This window comes from Capsicum annuum, chromosome 8 (genome assembly GCF_002878395.1).
Source record: "Capsicum annuum cultivar UCD-10X-F1 chromosome 8, UCD10Xv1.1, whole genome shotgun sequence".
Taxonomy (NCBI): Eukaryota; Viridiplantae; Streptophyta; class Magnoliopsida; order Solanales; family Solanaceae; genus Capsicum; species Capsicum annuum.
The window spans coordinates 169,903,378-169,926,989 of record NC_061118.1 but is presented as its reverse complement, the minus strand read 5'-3'; the positions used below and the strand labels follow the sequence as shown (position 1 = coordinate 169,926,989).

At 37.1% G+C, this 23,612-nt stretch overlaps 1 protein-coding gene across 1 annotated transcript in view; it reads left to right on the top strand.

The window, feature by feature from the left end:
• The first annotated feature begins 2,352 nt into the window (after positions 1-2,352).
• The window catches only part of LOC107840453, a 44,652-nt gene continuing 23,392 nt past the window's right edge, over positions 2,353-23,612 (top strand). Inside the window, exon 1 of the mRNA XM_016684320.2 lies at positions 2,353-3,606. Coding sequence (XP_016539806.1) covers positions 3,408-3,606 — 199 coding nt within the window. The 5' untranslated portion in view covers positions 2,353-3,407. The remainder of the gene's footprint in view (positions 3,607-23,612) is intronic.

Sequence of the window (23,612 nt, the reverse complement as noted above, 5' to 3'; positions counted from 1 at the left end):
TATACACGTACAACTACCACTTTTATTTATTTATTTATTTATTATTATTATTATTATAATAATAATAATACTATACTATTGTTATTATTATATTATGAATTCAAACATAATATTCAAATGATATTCTATTTTTAAGATACTATTTTTTTTTCATTTTTAAAAGGATGACGTAAATTCAAATATTATATATATATAGAGAGAGAAAGAGAGAGATTCTTCTTCTTCTTATTATTATTTAATATTTAAATATATTTTTTAATATTAAAAGAGATAAGTTATGAATAGTTAGAGTTCATCTAGAACTCTTTCAAGTTAATGATAATTTTTTTTATAAAATTTAATATTTTCAAATTAAATACCTCTAATTTTTTAAAAGAATGATGTATTTTAAAATTCAAATATTATATATATAGATTATTTTTATTCATCTTCTTATTATTTATTATTTAAATATATTTTATAATATTGAAAGGGATAAGTTATGAATAGTTAGAGTTCATCTAGAGCTCTTTCAATTTAGTCATAAATTTTTTTATAAAACCTAATATTTTCAAATTTAAATATCTCTAATTTTTTAATTAGATGATGAAGATCAATTAATTAAGCTACTAATAATTTTTCAAATATTTAGATTTATCATAATCTTTGATGACAAAGTTATTTTTGTATTGTAACGAACAAAAGTGAAATCAATATACTTGTAGGAGCAAATTTCGAAAAAAAGAAGAAGATACCTTTTTAAAATCAAATTCCAAATTATTGTTGTTGTATTGTTTTTTGTTATATTTATATCTAGAAGATCAAATATGTGGGACTTATTCACTTTTACGATATAAATTCATTAAACACAATATTTTTTTCATTATTATAATTGATTCAATGTAAATTCAAATATTATATATATAGATTCTTCTTCTTCTTATTTAATATTTAAATATATTTTATAATACTAAAAGAGATAAGTTATGAATAATTAGAGTTCATCTAGAACCCTTTCAAGTTAATGATTTTTTTTTTTTATAAAATTTAATATTTTCAAATTAAATACCTCTGATTTTTTTTAAAAGGATGATGTATTTTAAAATTCAAATATTATATATATAGATTATTTTTATTCCTCTTCTTATTATTTAATATTTAAATATATTTTATAATATTGAAAAGGATAAGTTATGAATAGTTAGAGTTCATCTAGAACTCTTTCAGTTTAGTCATAAATGTTTTTATAAAACCTAATATTTTTAAATTTAAATATCTCTAATTTCTTAATTCAAAACTTTTATTACCATATCTATATTTTTGTCCTAAAAATTGCCACGTGACTTCTCAATAACTTGCCACGTCGTTTCTTGTCTTGCATTTAGTTTTTTATATATATATATAGATATAATTTTTGTTATTGAGAAATTTTATTAAAAGTATTTTTTTATTTAATATATTATATATAGTCATAGTTAAAAAAGTAATTTTATTCAATAACAAAAATTTATAAATGAACAGCAAAGCAGTTAAAACTCAATAATAAATGAACAAGTGAGTTATCGTAATCCGTTTTAACCCGCCCAATTACCACCCGAAATTAATATTAAGATTAACTTGGTGCTCCCATTGTTTCAACAATTTCCCTATCGGTATACACTCTTCCGGGCATGCCAAATGTCGAGTTGGATTACTAGAATGTTGTCATGTTTGAGAAAATGATCAAAATTGTCTTCAATATATGGGTTTTAGTTCTATTTGGTCCTTAATGTAATTTGCGTACAAAAAAAAAAATTGCGTCTGGATTAAAAATTTAAAAGAGTACTTTTGAGTAACAGTTATATTTAATTAAACTTTTTTAGAAAACTTTTAAGTATATTTTTTTCAAAAATATTTTTGAGACAAAAAAAACTTTTCTTTTAAATCTTTTGTAATACACTTGAAGCCACTTATTTTCTTGATTTACTTAATTTGACCGAAGGTCGTGGAACTAACAATAATATTGCAAGAAAACAATCAAACTAATTTTTCTAGTGATAAAACTACTCAACCAACACTAGTTTTCACAAGTCATCCAAGTTCTTACGCCAAACAAATATACTATCTATACATAACTAAAATTATATTTTATATATAATAAATATTGAACTCCTTCCACTAAATTCATATATTTACTTTCTTGTCATTTTGAATCTGCAAGGAGAATTTGCTGCTTTTGGTTAAACATACTTTCTGCATTTCACATTAGGGAATTTATTTTATCAAATTAATCTTGTTAATTATGTTTTGAAAATATAAATTTAGATAAATATATTTTGTTTAGCCATTTAATGTTAAAAGTAATATTGAAAGAATATAATAAAATATTCTTGATTTTATAAAAAAGATAACTAAATTAAAATAAATATTTTTAAAAAAGAATCAATTAAAATAAAACGGAGTAGCAACGTAAAATAGGTTAGAAAGAACTATTTCCAATACGTTTTTCCCACGTATCTTCTCTTATGGACTCCCCGATGATGGAGTCTTCATCCCTCCAACTCGATAATACTATTACAAACATACCATCACCCCTAATTCCTCCTTCGTACTGCGATATCACTACTAATAAGCTCCTGACAAATCCAATTCTAGTCGAAGACTCATCGACTGATCCTCCTCCTCGTGATCTGGACGATTCCATCTCCTCTATACACCTTGGCAACGCTCGATTATTGTCAAGGCCTTTGGTTCTAAATTTACCCACCAATACTTGAAAACAAAGTTAGATACCCTATGGCGGCTGCCCGAACCCCTTTGTCAGATAGACCGTGGTTTCGATTTTTATGCTGTTAAATTAAAAGATCCAGCAAGCTAAGCGAAAATTTTGCAAGACGGCCCCTGGTTTATTGCTGGCAGCTTCCTCTCGATTCAAAAAGAGGAACCAAACTTTGTCCCTAGCGATTTCAAGATTGACTCCATCGTCATTTGGGTACGCTTGCCACATCTGTCCACTGAATTTTACGATCTGAATATTCTGGAAAGAGTTGGTCGAAAACTCAAAAAGTTCTTGAAGGTGGACGCATGCACTTCTGCCACGGTATGAGGACGTTATGACTGCATCTGTGTTTAGATCGAACTAGGTAGCCTAGTCAAACCCTTCGCGATAATCGAAAATCACAAACAATGTCTGGTTTACGAAGGAGAAAAAATTCTCTGCAAATCGTGTGACCACCTTGGCCACACAACCCAAATCTGTGTGAAGAAACAAGAACCCCAACTACATATTCCTCCGACCCTCAGATCTCCTCAAGTGAATCAGAACACAGACTAGAACTCCGATGAATGGCATATAGTTTCTTTCACTAGGAAGAAGAAAAGTCCACCTCATGTAACATCGGCAGCGAATCACCCCAAAGTAGCCAACATGAATCACTCCGGCTTCAGGTATGTCCCCTTCCCCCTCCACGTCTATGGCTGCTCTAGCCGTCCCACTCTCGAGGAACGACAGATCTTGCAAGCTAGGGATTCCGCCCAAAATTGGGCCCCAGCGGGTCGACTCAGCTCCTAGGTCGGCCTCATTTGTTCCAAAAGCCCTATCGGACCCAATGGATGCTCAACTGATAACTACCAGCTCTGTTGGTCCTGGTAAGAAGACAATTAAATCTCAGCAAAATCTTATCAGCTCGAATGACCCAATTGTCTTAGGGCCCATAACGCTGATGGACCTGGACTCCCCTTAGTCATGAGCCCAAGCCCAGTTCTCTTATTTCTTCTACTATTTCTGTTATTTCTATTAATTCCCTTAAATAAAAAAGAACAAGGGAAAGACCTCCATATGGGGCCACCCCAAGTTAGCTCATCATTACCCGCCCCAGCCAAGGATATTACCAGCAACACGCTGGTGAAAACCCCTTTTAGTTTCCCATAGGGATTTGATGGATATTATTCCCCACTCAAATATTGCATTAAATGCACCTGATCCTCCCCTAGCTCCAACTCTTCATCCCTCCCACGATAAATCTAGTTTAAATCCTCTTCTTTCTAACATGCAATCTATTACTTTCCAAAATGAACTTTCCTCCTCCTCCTCGAGGGATTTCACTATTCACCAAACCTATTTCACCAACTCACATTCCAGCATCATGGCTGTATGTGTCACGATCCGAATCGAGGCCCTAATCGTGACGAACATTCTGAATCATGAAAGCCCGAACGCCTTTCTATATCTAGTAATAATGCACAATATTCACAATAATATAAGAGAAATGCGGAAATAAACAAACAGAATCATGGTCATGCTCTGAGTTCAACTTTACAATACGAAAAGAAATAAAAAATTATATGGACAACATCCATCTTAATCTGCGAAATCTCTAATACATCAAAATATAATAACTTGTCTAAAACAGGGACAAGGCCCCCAGTCGGACCCAAAAACCAAAATGGAATAATAATGTTAAAAAAATCGGCCTTCCAAAATAAAAAAGGCTCACTGACTGCACACTTCTGTCTGATAGATCTACGGCTTAGCGGGACCTTTGGACTGAGCTCAGACCCTGAAATATAGGGGGTCAATACAAACGTACTGATATGCAGAGCAATCCCAAATAATGTGTTTATATGTAAAACATAGATGAAAGCAAGTTTGAAACATCATGCATGCAATAGTTAAAAATGCATGGGCAATTACTATGATCTTAAAATAATCTTGACAATGCAGTTCTAATTTTTGTATTACTTTTGAGTTAGGTGGTACACCTCTATAAGTCTGATATTCCACGGGCTATGTGGAATCCGCCATTGACTCGGCGGGGAAGCTCCCAACCAAAGTTTACCGCAAAGGTTGGAGTGTCTGAGTCTGATACGCCACAAAGCACTAGACCAGCGTATAATCCCTCTTAGGGACATAATAACCCGTATCGGCAAAACACGATTTTAGGCAATGAGTTTTTTGAACTCGTGCCTTCTTTGGGTAACTACTGAACATCTCTTAAGCCCATTTTAAATCTTTTTTGATCATGCATCTTTTAAAATTCAAATTCTAATTGAAATTTGACTTTTGTTCTATTCTAAGTCTGTTACGGCATTATCTGATTTTGGTATCGTCATACCAAAACTTGCAAGTCATGTTTCTGAGCCATAAAATATCATATCACGGTTTCTTCTTTCAAAACATAAAGTTTGGACCTCCATACTTCAAACAATTTAAAAACATTCATACTTCAAAACATTTATCAAATTATGTAAAGATCACTCTTTTCAACTTTTCAACAAACATGTGGTGGTCATGAAATTTGGACAAAACATACACTCTTCTTGATAAACATCTTTAACTTTTAACACCAAGTAAAACACCCTTTCTTCAATCCAAAACCATAATCAAATTATAACAATAATCAAGATATTTGTATCATGTTTCTAATAATACATTTTGAATAAATCATAATTTACGAAAACAAGAAAACTTGTAAACAAGAGAGTAATTGTAATACCCGTGTTTTTTTCTTAGCTTGAAAATCGTCTCAGGAATGTTAGAACATGCTTTGAAATAAGAATTCATTCTTATACACGTGGTATTTCCTTAATTTTCACTTTCTATCAGGTGGAAAATTGAATAAGCTTTTCATCGATAGATTATTCGCCCAAAACCGACACCCGGGCGAAGAGTTAGAGCCTTTTTAGTGAGACAGTGTCTGAACTGAGCCTTCAGCGCGTCGCGGAGGGAGCTTAAATGGCAATTGTCAAATTACAGTATTGCTCCGCGATATTGGCGTGTCGTGCCAAAGTTCCAGTCTCAAAGAGGGGGGCAACACTATGGCTCCACGTCGCGCCATACCTCTATTTCCCAATAGTCAATTTCCAGTGACACGACGCGATAACGCCGCGTCGCGCTAAGGGCCCAATTCGGAAAATATTTTGAAAACTTAATGATGTATTCAGGGTTAAAAGGGTCAATTTTCCCACCCTATATAAACCTTATAACACGAGATTTAAGCCCTAATTCAACAACTTATACTCAATTTCTCTCAAAACTCTCAAGAACAAGCCCTAGGGTTTTCATAGAAGATTTAATTTCAAGGAAATTTCACCGTCAATCTTCGCGAAATCACAAACTAAGGTATGCTTAGTGTTCATCTATGGATCCATTTCGTTCATAGATCTCAAGAACCATGTTTTAAGTATTATTTTGTGATTGTCTTGTTGTGATATGATCATGTACATGTTGATGATTGTTGTTTAAGTTCAAGATGATATCTAAAGGTGTTTCATGAAGTATATGTATTCATTAGTTGAAATTCATGAACTTTATGTGGTTTAAAATGAGAAAATTCATGAAAACACACCTAAGCTAAAAGAATGCATGCAAAGTGTTTGATAAAATGCTTAGAATAATAGAAACCATGTTTTCATGACTCAATCATTCCCAAATTACAAGTCCATGCTATCCCTTATAACTCAACATGATTTTCATGCTATAGAGGTGTATTGTTTGTGGTGCTATGAAATGCTCATGATATTGAATCCATGCAAGTAGTTTCATGTTAAATGTTTCCCTTCCATGAACAAGAATATGATAACCATGTGAAGTATAAAACCCTTTTCATATGATATTATGAATTGGAAACTTTGTTCTCACGAATCAAGTCAATCATGTGTGTCAGTTTCCTTCCATCGAGTCCTGGGGGTACTTGTACCCGAAAATATAGCTGTGTGCCTAGAGCCATGTCATGTTTCATGATATCCGAAATCAAGCCAAGATTCAGTAGAAATCAATCGGTCATGTGACTCAGGAAAATCTCATGATCTCAATCAGTTATCAGGTATCAGTAGTATTCTGTCAGGCAACGGAATTCAAGAAGTTCAGTCCATGTACAGTCAGTTAAATCATGTTCAGTGTCCATTTAGATGGGAGTAGTAATTAGTACCGAGCGAACCCAAGGATGGGAACTCACCTGTCAGTGTTGGGTGTGATTCTTAGTAGTCATCCTTGCGTTCCAGAACTACGTAGCTAGCGTAGGTTGAGACATCTTAACCTGCCAGATTAGGGTTGATGAGGTGGCTTAACTTGTCAGTTTAGGGTTCCTACCATTTTCATTTGAGTACCTGCCAGATAAGGGTCAGTCACAACTGTCCTTACCAGTGGCATGGTAGTGAAGCCCTTCCAGTCGGGGAAGAGATTGGACCTCAACTTAGCTATATGCGTGATTAGGGCATGTCGGTTAGATGACTACCTCCCACAGTTTCAGACTCAGTCTCAGTAAAAGAACTCAGATAGTTATTCAGTGTATCAGGACTGTCAGATACAGTCAATTCAGTTATAGTACGGAACTCAGATAGTTCCATCAGATTCAGGACTGTCAGACACAGTCATCCATTTTATCAAAATTCTAGTATTTGTCATGTTAGATATCAGTAAATTATGTATTAGCGTACATATCTAGATCTCACGTATTCACGATCTCAGTTACTATGTATGCGTGTTTGCACTCTTACGTTCATATTAGTCAGTCAGTTAGCATTGCTCATGCATGTAAACCCTTTGCTTTGAGCCTACCTCGCTCGTATACTCAGTAATCCCAGTTGTACTGACACATTTGCGCTATGGTGCTTTCTTTTATGTTACACCATAAGTTCACAGACACGAGGTCCAGATTTGCAGTAGCAGTAGCACTCCAGTATGCAGATTTGCAGTGAGTCCTCATCCATTCGAGGTCGATATTATTTTGTTTCATTCATTATTTCAGTTTAGTTCTGCTAGACATAGTTAGTTGGAGACATGTTTCTTCAACTCCTTATTCAGACAATATTTAGAGTATTTCAGATTTAAGTTCAGTTTTGATTCAGACTTTAGTTGTTTTAGGTATTTTTCACCCATATGGATATTATATTTTATTCAGTTGAACCTTATGGCCTATTGTTCATGTTTTCCGTATTTTTATGCCGTATATTGCAGTATATAGGTACAGATATCAGTCATGAGTTAGCTTGTGGTCTCTCGGGGGCCATAAGCACCATGTAGCATTTCGGTTTAGAAAATCAGGGTGTTACAAACTTGGTATCAGAGCCTAAGTTTCAATAGAATCCTAGGAAGTCTGAAAGCCGCATCTAGTAGAGTTTTGTACATGGGTGTGTTGCGCGCCACATTTATGTACAGGAGGCTATGAGATGTTTTAAGAATAGTTTCCCTTATTTCAGTATTCATGTAGTGCCAGTGTGCATAATCACAAGTCAGTCTCTTAGTCTAATCCACTTCTTCTTTCTATTCCAGAATATGCCTCTTATGAGAAGAAATCAATCATCCCCTCAGCCCGAAGAACCTTTGGGCGATCATGTTTCTCATGCGGAGTTTAGGACCGCATTTACCACTTCCGAAGACAACTTTTCGTTCTCAGTATGGTCACTTCGAATTCCTAGTCATGTCCTTTGGTCTTACCAATGCCCCAACCGCTTTCATGGACTTGATAAACCGCGTGTTCAAGCAGTACTTGGACATGTTCGTCATAGTCTTCATAGATTATATTCTAGTCTATTCCCGCACTGAGCGTGATCATTTAGACCATCTCAGAATTGTTCATCAGACTCTCAGAGATCAACAGCTATTCGCTAAGTTCAGTAAGTGCGAATTTTGGCTAAGATCAGTAGCATTCCTTGGCCATATTGTTTTCAGTGATGGCATTAGAGTAGATCCTCAGAAAACCGAAGTGCTAAGAAACTAGACTCGCCCCGTATCTCCATGAGTTTCTTGGGTTTGACTAGCTATTATAGATGGTTTGTCGAGGGATTTTCTTCTATTGCATCTCTCATGTACAGATTGACGCAGAATAAGGTCAAATTTCTGTGGTCAGGTCCGTGCGAGAAGTGTTTTCAAGAGTTGAAGACTCGAATCACCTCAACTCCAGTTTTAGCTCTTCCAGATGGTTCAGATGGGTTAGTAGTATATTGTGATGCATCCAGAGTGGGGTTAGGTTGTGTCCTCATGCAGCATGCTAAGGTCATAGCCTACACCTCCAGACAGTTAAAGCCCCATAAAAAGAATTATCTTACTCATGATTTTGAGTTAGCAGCCGTAGTATTTGCCTTAAAGATTTGGAGGCATTATCTATATGAAGTTCATGTAGATGTTTTCACAGATCATAAGTGTCTCCAGTATATCTTCTCTCAAAAATATCTCAATCTTCATCAAAGAAGGTGGTTAGAGCTTTTGAAATATTATGACATGAGTGCCTATACCATCCGGGAAAGGCCAACGTTGTAGCCGACGCTCTCAATAGACTCTTCATGGGTAGTGTTTCTCACGTTGAAGATAGCAAGAAGAAGATAGCTCAGGAAATCCATCAGCTTGCCAAACTAGGCGTTCACTTAGTCGACTCTTCAGAGGGTGGTGTATGTGTTCATAGTAGTTCATATTCATCCCTAGTTTCCGAAGTGAAATAAAAGTAAGATAGGGATCCTAACCTTGTCAAGCTAAAAAAGTCCGTTTAAAATCAGAAAGTAGAGGTTTTCTCCTAAGGGGGAGATGGTGTTCTTTTCCGACAAGGATTAGACATCCCTGTCTGTGCTCTCCTAAGAGATGCTCGTCTGCTGAATTTTGATGATTCTCTCTTAGGGGTAATTCAAAGTAACCTCGCCGACGGTCCGGTTTACTTTAACTGTTACCCAAATTTCTCTGTGGACATAAATGATCCTAACATCATGGATGTTTTAACACTAAATGTTAAAACTAAAAACATGAATAGTAAGGATAATACACGAGAAATAGCGATCATATACCGTGTATATTATCGACTTATGGGTACTACACTAGCCCCTAAGGCTAGATTCACGAGCCCTAAAGGGGTCACCACCCTAATGGAAGCAAACAAAGATCGTAGCACAGTCTTTGTTCCAAAGGCTCTAGTTTGGGATGATATCCTCCATAGTAATGATTGGCATTTTGAAGCCATCACACACCCTGTCCGGAGTTACTCCGAACGATCTCAAATCGAAAGGGTGATTCAACACCCAGATGGATCAATAGATCTAAAATTCCTAGGAGTCGACCCTTCTCGACTCTCTTCCTCTCGAAGATCCGTTTCCACACGTGCCTCTTCTTCTAAGATAGAACGTGAACATAACGATCACGAAGGCACCAATGACAAGGGAACAATTAGAGGAGTTGATTATTCTGGTCCGGTCCCTAAAGTCTATTACCAAAACACAAAGGTTAACGAACCTAAAAATCTTTACGAGCCAGGAAGCCCTTCAGCCTCCGAAATGGCCCCTCCTCAAAAGGGCCGAACCGACCCTAGCCTCTTCGTCATTCGATCCGATGATGGAGAATATGTTCCAGATCTACAAGCTCTAAAGGCCCGCTGGAACCATCCGAAAGATACTCTCAAAAGGAGATGGTACGGAAGTACTTACTCCCCGGAAGAACAGAAGGAGTTTGGTAGGCTATGGATAGCCGACATGAAAAGACTCCGATGCGACATGGAATTCTTCTTCTGGTTTGAAAAAACTGGAAAGATAGAAAACCAAACTGACTCTCTCAATGTTATCGTTACCAAATGGTACACTCAGCGAAACACTGTGGTCGAATCCGCAACCCCTCCTCTAGAAGGACTTAACATTTCCTACTCTAACGAAGTCATTAAGGCTTCCCCTTTCAAGACTAGATCTGAACGAGGTACAATGACACCTCAATGCAAAGATCTTGATAGAATAATTGAACAAAACAATTATACTAATCAAGTTCTTCATACCATTTCTCAACAAATAGAGGACACCAAGAGTTCTCCTCTTTCTGCCCCTTTACCAGTAAAGAGCACCCCATGCTCTAAACCTCTTTCAAATCCTATCTTCAAACTCCCTGAGTTTCACAAGGATAAGTTTCCTAACCTAAATGACGATTTTAAATTGTCTGAGCAAATTTTGGAAAAAATCAATTCCAAACTCACCAAATTCAAAGTCTCTCAAGAGCCCTCTAGCTCTAAAGACTCTTCCAGTTCTAAAGATAAGAATTCTCTCTCTAAATTATCTAGTGAACGATTTTCCACTAGAAAAAATTATTATCGAAAACCTTCTCCCCCGGATGTCCAGTTTGAAGAGAACCCTTACCTCTCCACATCTAATCATGATGGACGAGGCATAACTGAATGGAATATTGATGGTCTGGCCGAACACCAGATCTACAATAAACTCCATGAGATAGCTGTGGCCATCACGGCCTATAAAATCAAAGGTTCCTCTGACAAAGGAGCCGCCACCATGATTGTCTCAGGTTTTACCGGTATGCTCAAACATTGGTGGGATAACTATGTCTTGGAGGATGAGAAAAACCTCATTTACAACGCCACAGTCCTCGAACAGGTGGCTCGAACTGCAAATGGTCAAGAAACTCTAGTGCAAGAAGCACAGTAAGACGCCTGTGCAACCCTTCTCTATCACATAGCTAGACACTTTGTAGGAGAACCAAAACTCTTCCAAGATCGGAGTCTAGAGATCCTTAACAACCTTCGTTGCAAAAATCTTGCAGACTTTAGATGGTATAAAGATACCTTCCTGATTAAAGTTATGATCCGACCTGACTGCAATAATGACTTTTGGAAAGAAAGATTCATCAGTGGTCTTCCCCCATTATTTGCAGACAAAGTCCGGACAAAACTTAAGGATAGATTTGAGGGTCAAATTCCTTACAACATACTCACCTATGGTGACTTAGTAAGTTTCATCACCACTACGGGCATAGAACTCTGTACAGACCTTAAGCTTAAACAACAACTTAAGCAGAATCACAAATACGGTCTGACAACTTTCTGCCAAGATTACGGCTTTACTGACCTCCATGACGGTAAGAAGCATAAAAGAATGCCCCCAAAGCGTCACAAAAGGTCTTATCCGAAAAGGAAGACTTCCTATAAGGAATCAAGTTCCTATAAGGAGTCAAATAAGCCTCGCCGAAAAACTAGGCGCAAATCTTTCTCAAAATCTAAAGATACCTGCTGGACTTGCGGCAAGACCGGCCATAGGGCAAAAGATTGCACATCAGGCAAAAAGAAAAAGATTAATCTACTTGATCTACCTGATGAAACCAAAGAAAAACTCTTCTCCATTATGGAAGACCCCTCTGAAGCATCAGACCCTTATTCCTCTTCCGAGGATGAATATAGCGACGAAGATTTCCTCAACACCGCTTATGAGTCTGATAGTTCCCAATCAGGGCAAGATTGTGAGTGCAATGGCACTTTCTGTATTTGCTCAAGAAAAATTATCAATGTCATTACTGACAAACCAAAAGAAATCTTGTTTGATATCATCGAACATATTGATGACGAAGAGCTTAGAAATAAATACCTCCAAGAGCTCAAACGTCGGAAGAAAGCACCTCCAAACCAAAACCAATTATTCAGCCTTTCTCCATGACTAGAGTTATGGCTAAATTTAATCCTCCTTCTGAACCCTCTATAGCAGAACTAAAGGGTGAAATCTCCCTGTTGAAAGGAGAAATCAAAAACCTTAAGGTCCGACTTGATCAGGTAGAATTACATGTTCTAACAGAACAAGTCCTACAATCAGCCTCACCAAAAGCTCTTCTTCCTACATCTCCACCTCATATCAGCATTCCGACTGATCATCTCAAAGAACCCATTTCCTTCTCCGGAGAAGAAGTTTCTGCTATTCCTTCCACCTCTACAACTGTAGCAGCCATCAAGGCCTACAGTGAACACATCGTCGTGAATATCGTTATTGACAAAGACTTTGTAATAAACAAAGTAGCTCTTTTCGACACTGGTGCCGACAGTAACTGCATTGTCAAAGGCCTCATACCTACTCGGTATCTCCAAAAGAGTACCTCAAGATTGTACTCGGCCACGGGCGAAAAAATGCGAATTGATTATCAACTTCGCAAGGCCCATGTCTGTAATAATGGTGTGTGCCTTATCAATGACTTTGTCATCACTGAAGATATCACAGAAGATATCATTCTCGGAATTCCTTTTATCAATCAGATCCGACCTTACCAAAGTACCTACGATGGTATTCATACAACTTTGCTGGATACTGAACTCTTTTTCCCTTTACTTCGTCCGCTCTCTTCTAACGAACAGCAGCGTATCAAAGACGAAACTATTTTTAAAATTAATCGTCTCTCTTCTCATCTTCACTATCTGCAAAGTGATGTTCAGCTCAAGCGTATTGAGCACACTTTAAAAACCCCAGAGATGGTTAGCAAGATATCTATTCTCCAGAAGAAGTTCGAAAACGAGATTTGCTCTGAATTGCCAAATGCTTTTTGGGAACGCAAGAAACACCTCGTAGAACTTCCCTACATCCCTGGCTTCGATGAACAAAACATCCCTACCAAAGCCAGACCTATCCAAATGAATCACGAGATGATGGAAATCTGTAAAACAGAAATCAATCATCTTCTCGAAAAGGGAATCATTCGACCTTCTAACACCCGATGGAGTTGTTCAGCATTCTATGTAAATAATAGTGCTGAAAAGGAACGAGGAACTCCCCGGCTTGTGATAAATTATAAGCCTTTGAATGCTGTCCTGAAATGGATCAGGCATCCAATCCCAAATAAAAGGGATCTTCTTAAAAGAACCTACAAAGCTAATCTTTACAGCAAATTTGATATGAAGTCAGGTTTCTGGCAAATTCAAATTGCTGAAAAAGATAAATATAAGACAGCCTTCAATGTCCCTTTTGGACACTACGAATGGAATGTCTTACCTTTTGGATTAAAAAATGCTCCCTCTGAATTTCAGAATATTATGAATAATATTTTTAATGATTATTCCTATATGACAATCGTATACATTGATGATGTATTAATCTTTTCTGAAAACATTGATTCTCATTTTAAACATCTCAATACTTTCTTTAAGATTGTAAAATTAAACAGCTTGGTTGTAAGTGCTGGAAAAATGAAGCTTTTTCAAACTTCTATCCGTTTTTTGGGTCATGATTTGCATCAAGGAAGTCAAAAACCCATTTGTAGAGCAATAGAATTCTCTACCAAATTCCCCAATGAGATTACTGATAAAACTCAACTCCAAAGGTTCTTAGGAAGCCTTAATTATGTTGCTGATTTTATCCCCAATATTCGGCAGGTCTGTGAACCTCTATACAAGCGTCTTAAGAAAAATCCAGTTCCCTGGAGTCCAGCTCAAACCAATGCAATCATAAAGATTAAATCTTTAGTTAGAAATCTCCCCTGTCTAGGTATCCCCAATCCAGATGCCTTCATGATTGTAGAAACTGATGCTTCGGATATAGGATATGGAGGTATCCTGAAGCAGAAGGTAGATGAAAAATCCTCGGAACAATTAGTTCGATTCACCTCGGGAATATGGAATACCGCCCAGAAGAATTACAGTACAGTTAAAAAAGAAATTTTGTCTATAGTGCTATGTATCACTAAATTTCAAGACGACCTTATTAATAAGAAATTTCTTCTTAGAGTCGATTGTAAATCTGCTAAAGAGATTTTACAAAAGGACGTTAAAAATCTTGTTTCTAAACAAATATTTGCTAGATGGCAAGCTCTCCTATCTAGCTTTGACTTTCAAATTGAATTTATTAAAGGAGAAAATAACTCCCTTCCCGATTTTCTAACAAGAGAATTTTTACAGGGCCATGAGACCAACATTACCGGGCAATAGCCCCAGAACAGAACAACAACGAATGGCTAGACCATTCGACTCTCCAGCCTCAACAAATCCATTACGGCCTACAGCTCCACAAAGGCCTACCATCAAAACAAAAACCCAAAACAAATACTCTGCTTTGACAGAAACCCAATTTCCTAAACTTCCTCCACCAATCCCAACAAAATTGGTAGACTTAAAAACAAATCTACCCCTAGATAAAGGGTCCTCAGCGAGCTCTTCCTCTGTTCAAACTAAACAGAGTTACGCCATGAAGGCCCCTGAAACCTTCGCACAAGCAGTGGATCCTACTGCAGTAAAAGTTACTCCATCCTCTCCTGTTAAAGAAGAATTCAAATTCATTACTACTCAGGTAATGCCTATCATTGCTTTAGACAATGCCTATGAAGGCTACCCGATTAACCAGCTAATCAAGCCGGTCTACACCAACAACAATTTTGTGGACACTGAAGATCCACTCAAAACCCGGAGATTCTATGAAGCCATTCTGGTCGATACAGACTCGATTGAAGTAGAGCATTCGATGGATAATAATAATCCAGACTACATCAGCTACTCAAAATTCACCATAAAGAGGGTATTAACCCCCTTCAATTGGTTTGTAGATCATTTACATACCCCAATTGCCTTATCAATGCCACACAGGCCTCAGACCTTCAATTGGTATGACTACAAGGCAGCTTGGTTCAACTTCATATTTGTTCGTCCAGGACATACATGGTTCGTAAAATACTGCCCCGCCATGATAGAAGCCATTATACCCCGATGGTTTTATGAATGGTGGATTTGCTTTGGAGGAACTAAAGGAGTTCTTCCCCAACAATTTCATAACAGACTTCCAGACTTTCTAATTAAGGAAGGTTGTTCTACTCTACCAGAGCACATTCAAATGTGCAAATTTTTTATCAAGAAAAGAATATCTTATATCATATCCTGGAACTTTTCCAAAGAAGAGCAGCACAGGATTAAATATTTGTCCAAAGAAATCAAAATTAAGGGTTGGACTCCTAAGCCAACCGCTCCCAAAACGCCAGATAAAGGAAAATCTGCAGCAGCAGCCTCTCCCCGGTCCTCCACTTCCAAGAAGGCTCTAAAGGAAAAACTTAAACAGGCACTGGCCAAATTAGATGGACCAGACTCCACTGATAATACCGAAGAGTTATTGCAGCTTATTGCAGAAGCATCTTCTACCGGAAGCAACAGCGACAATGGCGATATGCTAGATCCCAAAGGGATCGCTATGGCCTATCTTGATCCCTATTATGAATAGAAAAACAACCTTTCAAAGAGATAGAGGTTCAAAGAACCGGAATTATCTCTCGAAAAGGCAATTTACTATTCTTGATAGGAATCCAGCTGTCTATCTAAAGGACAAATGAGTTGCTTTCTAACCAGACTGCTTTTCAAAAGCAAAAGCAACCAGACTGCTTTTTAAAAAAGCAAACTACTTTTCAAAAGCAAACAGTAGACAGCACCTACCTTTGTCGGAAGATCATAGTCGTCCACCTGTACGCTAGATTTATCCCTTCTGTACACTCGATGTATTTCCTCTGCCTATATAAGGCTTAGTTCTCTCTTAGAGAAGGCATCAGAAATTTTCCATTCTAGAAAATTCTCTTGCCCAATCTCTTCTCTTGTAAATCACTTGTAATGTTTCCATTAAAGTTTTAATAAACTTGTAAGTTGTTAAATCCTTTCTTTTATAATTTCTAACTGTTTTACTCCGTTTATACTCACGATCCGTTTCGAGGTCAATTACTATGTCTATCTCAATATCTCTCTCATGAAGGGAGTGACGAGGTTTGGTAAGAAAGAAAAACTTTGTCCACGATATGTCGGTCCCTTCAGGATTCTCAGTCACTTTGGAAAGGTAGCTTATGAGCTCGAATTTCCTTCAGATCTAGCCTCAGTTCATCCAGTCTTCCATGTCTCTTTGCTCAAGAAGCACGTAGGTGACCCAACAGTTGTAGTCCCTATTTAGAGCTTTGACATTCAGAACACTCTCTTATGAAGAGATTCCAGTTGAAATCTTAGACTATCAAACTCGTAGATTGAGGAACAAAGAAGTCCCTCTAGTTAAAGTTCTTTGGCGAAATTAGTTCGTAGAGGGAGCTACTTGGGAAGCAGAAGCAGATATATGTACCAAGTATCCTCACTTCTTCCCCGCCAACTCAGATCAAGCTCAAGGTAATAGTCTCCTTAAGCTTACTCAATTTCATGATTAGTGTTCATCGCTAACTTAGTATTCAGTCTCATGTTCATGTTCCCATGATATCTTGGTATCAAGTACCACCACATATTCAGTCATGCATTTATATATCAGATCAATTGTATAGTTATGCATCAGACATACATTCTCATTGTAAGAAAACTCAGTTCTTCAGAACTTTCAGTTATGCATTCATGAATCAGTTACGCATGCATCAGATATGCATGTTATGTTTAGCTTGTCAGTCATGTCAGTCATGAGGTCATGTTCCAGTTGTTCATGTTCAGTTCATTATTTTTCCCTCTCAGTCAGTCCCATTCGAGGAGGAATGTTCTCAAGGGGGAGATATTGTAATATTCGTGTTTTTTTCTTAGCTTGAAAATCATATCAGGAATGTTAGAACATTTTTTGAAATAAGGATTCATTCTTATACACGTGGTATTTCCTTAATTTTCATTTCCTATCATGTGGAAAATTGAATAAGCTCTCGATCGATATATAATTCGCCCAATACCGACACCCGGGCGAAGAGTTAGAGCCTTTTTAGTGAGACAGTGTCTGAACTGAGCCTTCAGCGCGTCGCAGAGGGAGCTCAAACGGCAATTGTCAAATTACAGTGTTGCTCCGCGATACTGGCACGTCGCGCCAAAGTTTCAGGTCTCAAAGAAGGGGGCAACGCTATGGCTCCGCATCGCGCCGTACCTCCATTTCCCAATTGTCAATTTCCAGTGATACATCGCGATTACGCCGCGTCGCGCCAAGGGCCCAATTCGGAAAATATTTTGAAAACTTAATGATGTATTCAGGGTTAAAAGGGTCAATTTTCCCACCCTATATAAACCTTATAACAAGAGATTTAAGGCCTAATTCAGCAACTTACACTCAATTTCTCTCAAAACTGTCAAGAACAAGCCCTAGGGTTTTCATAGAAGATTCTATTTCAAGGAAATTTGACAATCAATCTTCACAAAATCACGAACTAAGGTATGCTTAGTGTTCATCTATGGATCCATTTCGTTCATAGAGCTCAAGAACCATGTTTTAAATATTATTTTGTGATTGTGTTGTTGTGATATAACCATGTATATGTTGATGATTGTTGTTTAAGTTTCAAGATGATATCTAAAGGTGTTTCATGAAGTATATGTGTTTGTTAGTTGAAATTCATGAACTTTATGTGGTTTAAAATGGGGAAATTCATGAAAACACACCTAAGCTAAAAGAATGCATGCAAAGTGTTTTGATAAAATGCTTAGAATAGTAGAAACCATGTTTTCATGACTCAATCATTCCCAAATCACAAGTCCATGCTATCCCTTATGACTCAACATGATTTTCATGCTATAGAGGTGTATTGTTTATGGTGCTATGAAATGCTTATGATATTGAATCCATGCAAGTAGTTTCATGTTAAATGTATTCCCTTCCATGAACAAGAATATGATACCCATATGAAGTAGAAACCATTTTTATATGATATTATGAATTGGAAACTTTGTTCTCACGAATCAAGTCAATCATGTGTGTCAGTTTTCTTCCATCGAGTCCTGGGGGTACTTGTACCAAAAAATATAGCAGTGTGGCTAGAGCCATGTCATGTTTCATGATATTCGAAATTAAGCCATGATTCAGTAGAAATCAATCGGTCATGTGACTCAGGAAAATCTCATGATCTCAATCAGTTATTAGGTATCAGTAGTATTCTGTCAGTCAACGGAATTCAGTAAGTTCAGTCCACATACAGTCAGTTAAATCATGTTCAGTGTCCATTTAGATGGGAGTAATAATTAGCACCGAGCTAACCCAAGGATGGGAACTCACCTTTCAGTTTAGGGTGTGATTCTTAGCAGTCATCCTTGCATTCCAGAACTATGTAGCTAGCGTAGGTTGAGACATCTTAACCTACCAGATTTGGGTTGATGAGGTGGCTTAACTTGTCAGTTTAGGGTTCCCACCATTCTCATTTGAGTACCTGCCATATAAGTGTCACTCACTGCTGTCCTTACCAGTGACGTGGTATTGACACCCTTTCAGTTGGGGCAAAGATTAGACCCCAACTTAGTTATATGCGTCATTGGGGCATGTCGGTTAGATGGCTACCTCCTACAGTTTCAGACTCAGTCTCAGTAAAAGAACTTAGATAGTAATTCAGTGTATCAGGACTGCCAGATACAGTCAATTCAATTACATTACGGAACTCAGATAGTTTCATCAGATTCAGGACTCTCAGACACAGTCATCCATGTTATTAGAATTCTAGTATTTGTCATGTTAGATATCAGTAAGCCATGTATTAACGTACAGATCTAGATATCATGTATTCACGATCTCAGTTACTATGTATGCATGTTTGCACTCTCACGTTCATATTAGTCAGTCAGTTAGCATTGCTTATGCATGTAAACGCGTTGCTTTTAGCCTACCTCACTCGTATACTCAGTTCTCCTAGTTGTACTGACACATTTGCGCTATGGTTCTTTCTATTATGTTACACCATAGGTTCACTGACACGAGGTCCAGATCAGCAGTAGTAGTAGCACTCTAGTACGCAGTTTTGCAGTGAGTCCTCATCCATTCGAGGACGATATTATTTTATTTCATTCATTATTTTAGTTCAGTTTTGCTAGACGGAGTTAATTGGAGACATGTTCCTTCAACTCCTTATTCAGACAGTATTTAGAGGCTTTCAGATTTAAGTTCAGTTTTGATTCAGACTTCAGTTTTTTGGGTATTTTTCACCCATATGGATGTTATATATTTTATTTAGTTGAACCTTATGGCCTATTGTTCATATTTTTCGCAGTTTTACGTCGTATATTGCAGTATATAGGTATAGATATCAGTCATGGGTTAGCTTGTGGTCCCTCGGGGTCATAAGCATCGTGTAGCGTTTCGGTTTAGAAAATTGGGGTGTTACAGGAATTCCTAATAGATCATGCTCTCAATTCATCATTCAAACTCTTTAAACGTATATATACACACTCACACACACACTTATACATGATTATAAATCAAATTCAGGGGAAAGGCCTCAAGACCAAAACAATAATATTATTAAAGGATTCATGATGCAAAATTGTAACATAAATTCCAAAACCCCTTCATAAATTTATGATTTCACAATGTTTAAATGTTCTTGAAATAATTTTCTTATGACCATGTAGTTTAGGAAAACCCCACATACCTTAAATTAATTAGTTTAAAGAGAAAAACTCGAATCTCGATTCGTTCCTTGGAAATTTCGGGCTTAAGGATTGATTTCTTGATCTTCTTGTTCTTGGAAGAGACCCTAGTTTGATCTTGTTTTTGAGAGTGAAGAAGGAGTTTTTGATGTTGTAAAACTGATGGAAATTCCCTAATAACGTTTTTAGAGTGTAATTAAATCTATTGGGGAGGTTTTCTGAGAAAGAAAAGTTTCAAAACATCCTTTTACAAAAATCACGTTTTTACCCTTCGGATGGCCGACGGACCATCGGTATGGGAACAGACCGTCCCTTGAATCGTCGGACAATTTCATTGACGAGGTCACTGTTTTTAGGGCGATAGGTCCGGCGACGGACCGTCGGTCCGGCCGTCACTCCTTAGACAACCTGACACCTTACTGTAAAATGGTTATAACTTTTTATCCCAATGTCAAATTAAGGAGAAACCGGTGGCGTTGGAAAGAGAACTCAAAGACCTTTCATTTGATATATAGTAAGCCCTAAAATTCATTATATACAAAAAGTTATTGCTGATTGAAGTTGACCCAAGTTTCAATGCTCACTAAAACTCGAATGATATGAAAGCTTTCAACTCGTCCTTGAGTTAAGGGACCTCTATGATCTCAATTCACGCTCACCTAGATTTACACACTAAATAATTGATTAACACACTATATTTGCTTTGGATTTATGGCTTTTGGAACATCTACGGATAGGAATGACGGTTTACATTTTAGCCCAAAATGCGGGGTGTTACATTATCTCCCCCTTGGGATCATTCATCCCCGAATGATTTGTAGGGACTTGTTGAAGCTCTAAAGTATGGAATAAAGAGCGTAACCTTGCATTGAACATTTTTCCTCATCAAAGGTATGCAAAGGTATCAAAAGAACTTTATGACAACCTCCTAGTGAAACGGGTAAGCACGAAGCATGAGGCAATGAAACTTTACATAGGGATGACCTTGCACATGAGTTCTATGAATACTTATCATCACAACCTAAGGCATGAGTTTATTTGGTGATCATAGGTCTGATTTCCATCCTTACTAATTATGAAATATGGTTTTCGCGAGAGATAGGAATAGAAGCATTCTCTACTTTACATGATACATCAAATAGACTTACACTTAGATATACTACTCATCTATGCCTCAAATAATAATTCACATGCTTCATCATTTCCAATATACAATTCTCCCAATACATATCTAACCGCAAGAATTTGTGTTATACTACTCATCTATGCCTCAAATAATAATACACATGCTTCATCATTTCCAACATACAATTCTCCCATTACACATCTAACCACAAGAAGTTGTGTTTTGCTGTATAATACTTCTATGTTGAAACCCAACTCGAAGGAAATATATGCTAACTTAAGCTATGGGATCCTGTTCTCTCCATCACATTAAGAAATCACCTCACCTCATCACTATAATCCAGTAACCTCAACTCTTAATTCAAAGAATATTAATCGTATGGCACATTGGTTTGCGTTTGCATCAATCACAAATTTTAAGCCTATCATTACTACACCCACTTCATGGATCTCTCCATTAAGACCAACAGAATCAATCACTCTCATAAATATTTTTGCCATATTTCTCCTTCTTCGCTATTTCACACAATAAAAGTTCATCTCCTTTCTCTTCCTTGCACCTATATCCTTAGCTCGAGAATCGCATCAATATTTTCTCCTTCAAGAACATCTACTCCTCCACCAAATACACTACTACGCTACCGCAACACTATCACACTAACATAAGAAGGGTCATTGAGGGACCCGATCACAATCATCATGAATGGAAGTAACACTTGTCGCACTATAGGTTATACTTATTGCACTACTCAATGAGGGACATGAAATGAAAACACAATAGAATAGACACGAAGTACTCCATATTTAAGGTGTATGGATCATAACTAAAGAGTCATTCGGCACAAACACAACATGATTTCTTAGGACAGACTATAGTGAGGAACATGGGTGCGGTGCTTTCATTGCAAGTCGTATAACATAAGTTTGGAATTCATGAAGTCAACGATTGAGACCAGGATTTCTACTCGAAGCTATCGCTTCTCATTTTCAGAGCTGAAATAGTGATAAGTTCGTACAACTTTATCATGTAGCTAATACCGACATAAAATGAATTAGTATCATACAGAAACATAGCTTCTTAGAACCAAGCATGATTTGGGACACAAATTTATGGATTATGAACATAGATCTTGGACACTTGAAATATTGGATCACTGAGGGACATTATTGAGTCTAGTTTGGAGGTTGAAGCATGACATAAGTTACATAGAGAACTCAAACATTAGACATTGATAGGACTTGAATACACAAGTCATTAGTAGACTAAACTCTTAAACTGAAGTAGGGGGAATATACTTGAATAAGAATAGGTTTGATCTTACTAGTGCTACCATTGACTTTTAGAGTGGAGTTCATGTGGTGAAATCATAGAGACTTTCCCAACCTAGTAAGTCAATCCTTTTCTGAAGGTTCTTATCTTACTAGTGCTACCATTGATTTTGAGGATAAATCCAGGATCTGGAATAGGGAAGTTTTTGGTAACATTTTTCATAGAAAGAAGCATCTCCTATCCAGGCTTGTTGGTGTCCAAAACTCCCCTCACTACTCCACCAATTTATTTCTTCATAACCTGTAACATCATCTCATTGAGGAATTTAGATCCCTTCTTAGAAATGAAAATGATTTCTGGATGTTGAAATCTAGAATCAGCTTGCTTATGAAAGAAGATAGGAACACCAAATTCTTTCATAACTCTACCGTCAGTAGAAGGAGGAGAAATAACATTCAATCCCTTAATAAGAATGGAGTCTGGCTCCAAAACCAAGAGGACATCAAGAATGCTATCTACTCCTTCTATACCTCCCTTTTCCACACCGCCCTTTGTACTGGCTTCCTTGTTTGTCAACCCAATCCCTCCCTTTCTGGATTCATTAATTCCTCTAGCCATTCCCTCTTGGACTCCCCCTACATTTATTGAGTTCAAAAGTGTTGTTTTCTCCTTTAAGCCTTTCAAGGACCCTGGCTTTGATGGGTTTCATCCTTTCAGGTATCAAAAATACCGGGACACCTTGGGCCCTCTCCTCTTGGATTTCTGTGACCACACTTTTTTCACTCACATTATAGATTACAGAGTGAACATTACTTATCTGTTTCTAATACCTAAGTGTAAGAATACCACAACCCTTAGAAATTTTATACCTATTAGCCTCTACAACACCCAATACAAAATTATTATAAAAATCATTGCCAACAGAATTAAGCCCCGTCTTCAAAACCTCATTGGTCAAAATCAAGACAACTTCCTTTCCAAAAGAAGGGCCTTTGATAAGGCTATTATAATTCAGGAATACTTAATACACCTCAATAAATTAAAAGATAGGGCCCAGAATATGATTCCTAAGATTGACTTAGAAAAAGCTTTTGACAGACTTGGATGATCCGTCATTAGGCAGGCTATCTTTTACTTCAATTTCCCTCCTAGTCTCTCAAATTTCATTATGTCCCATCATTTTACCTCCCCTATTTCCAACCTAGTTA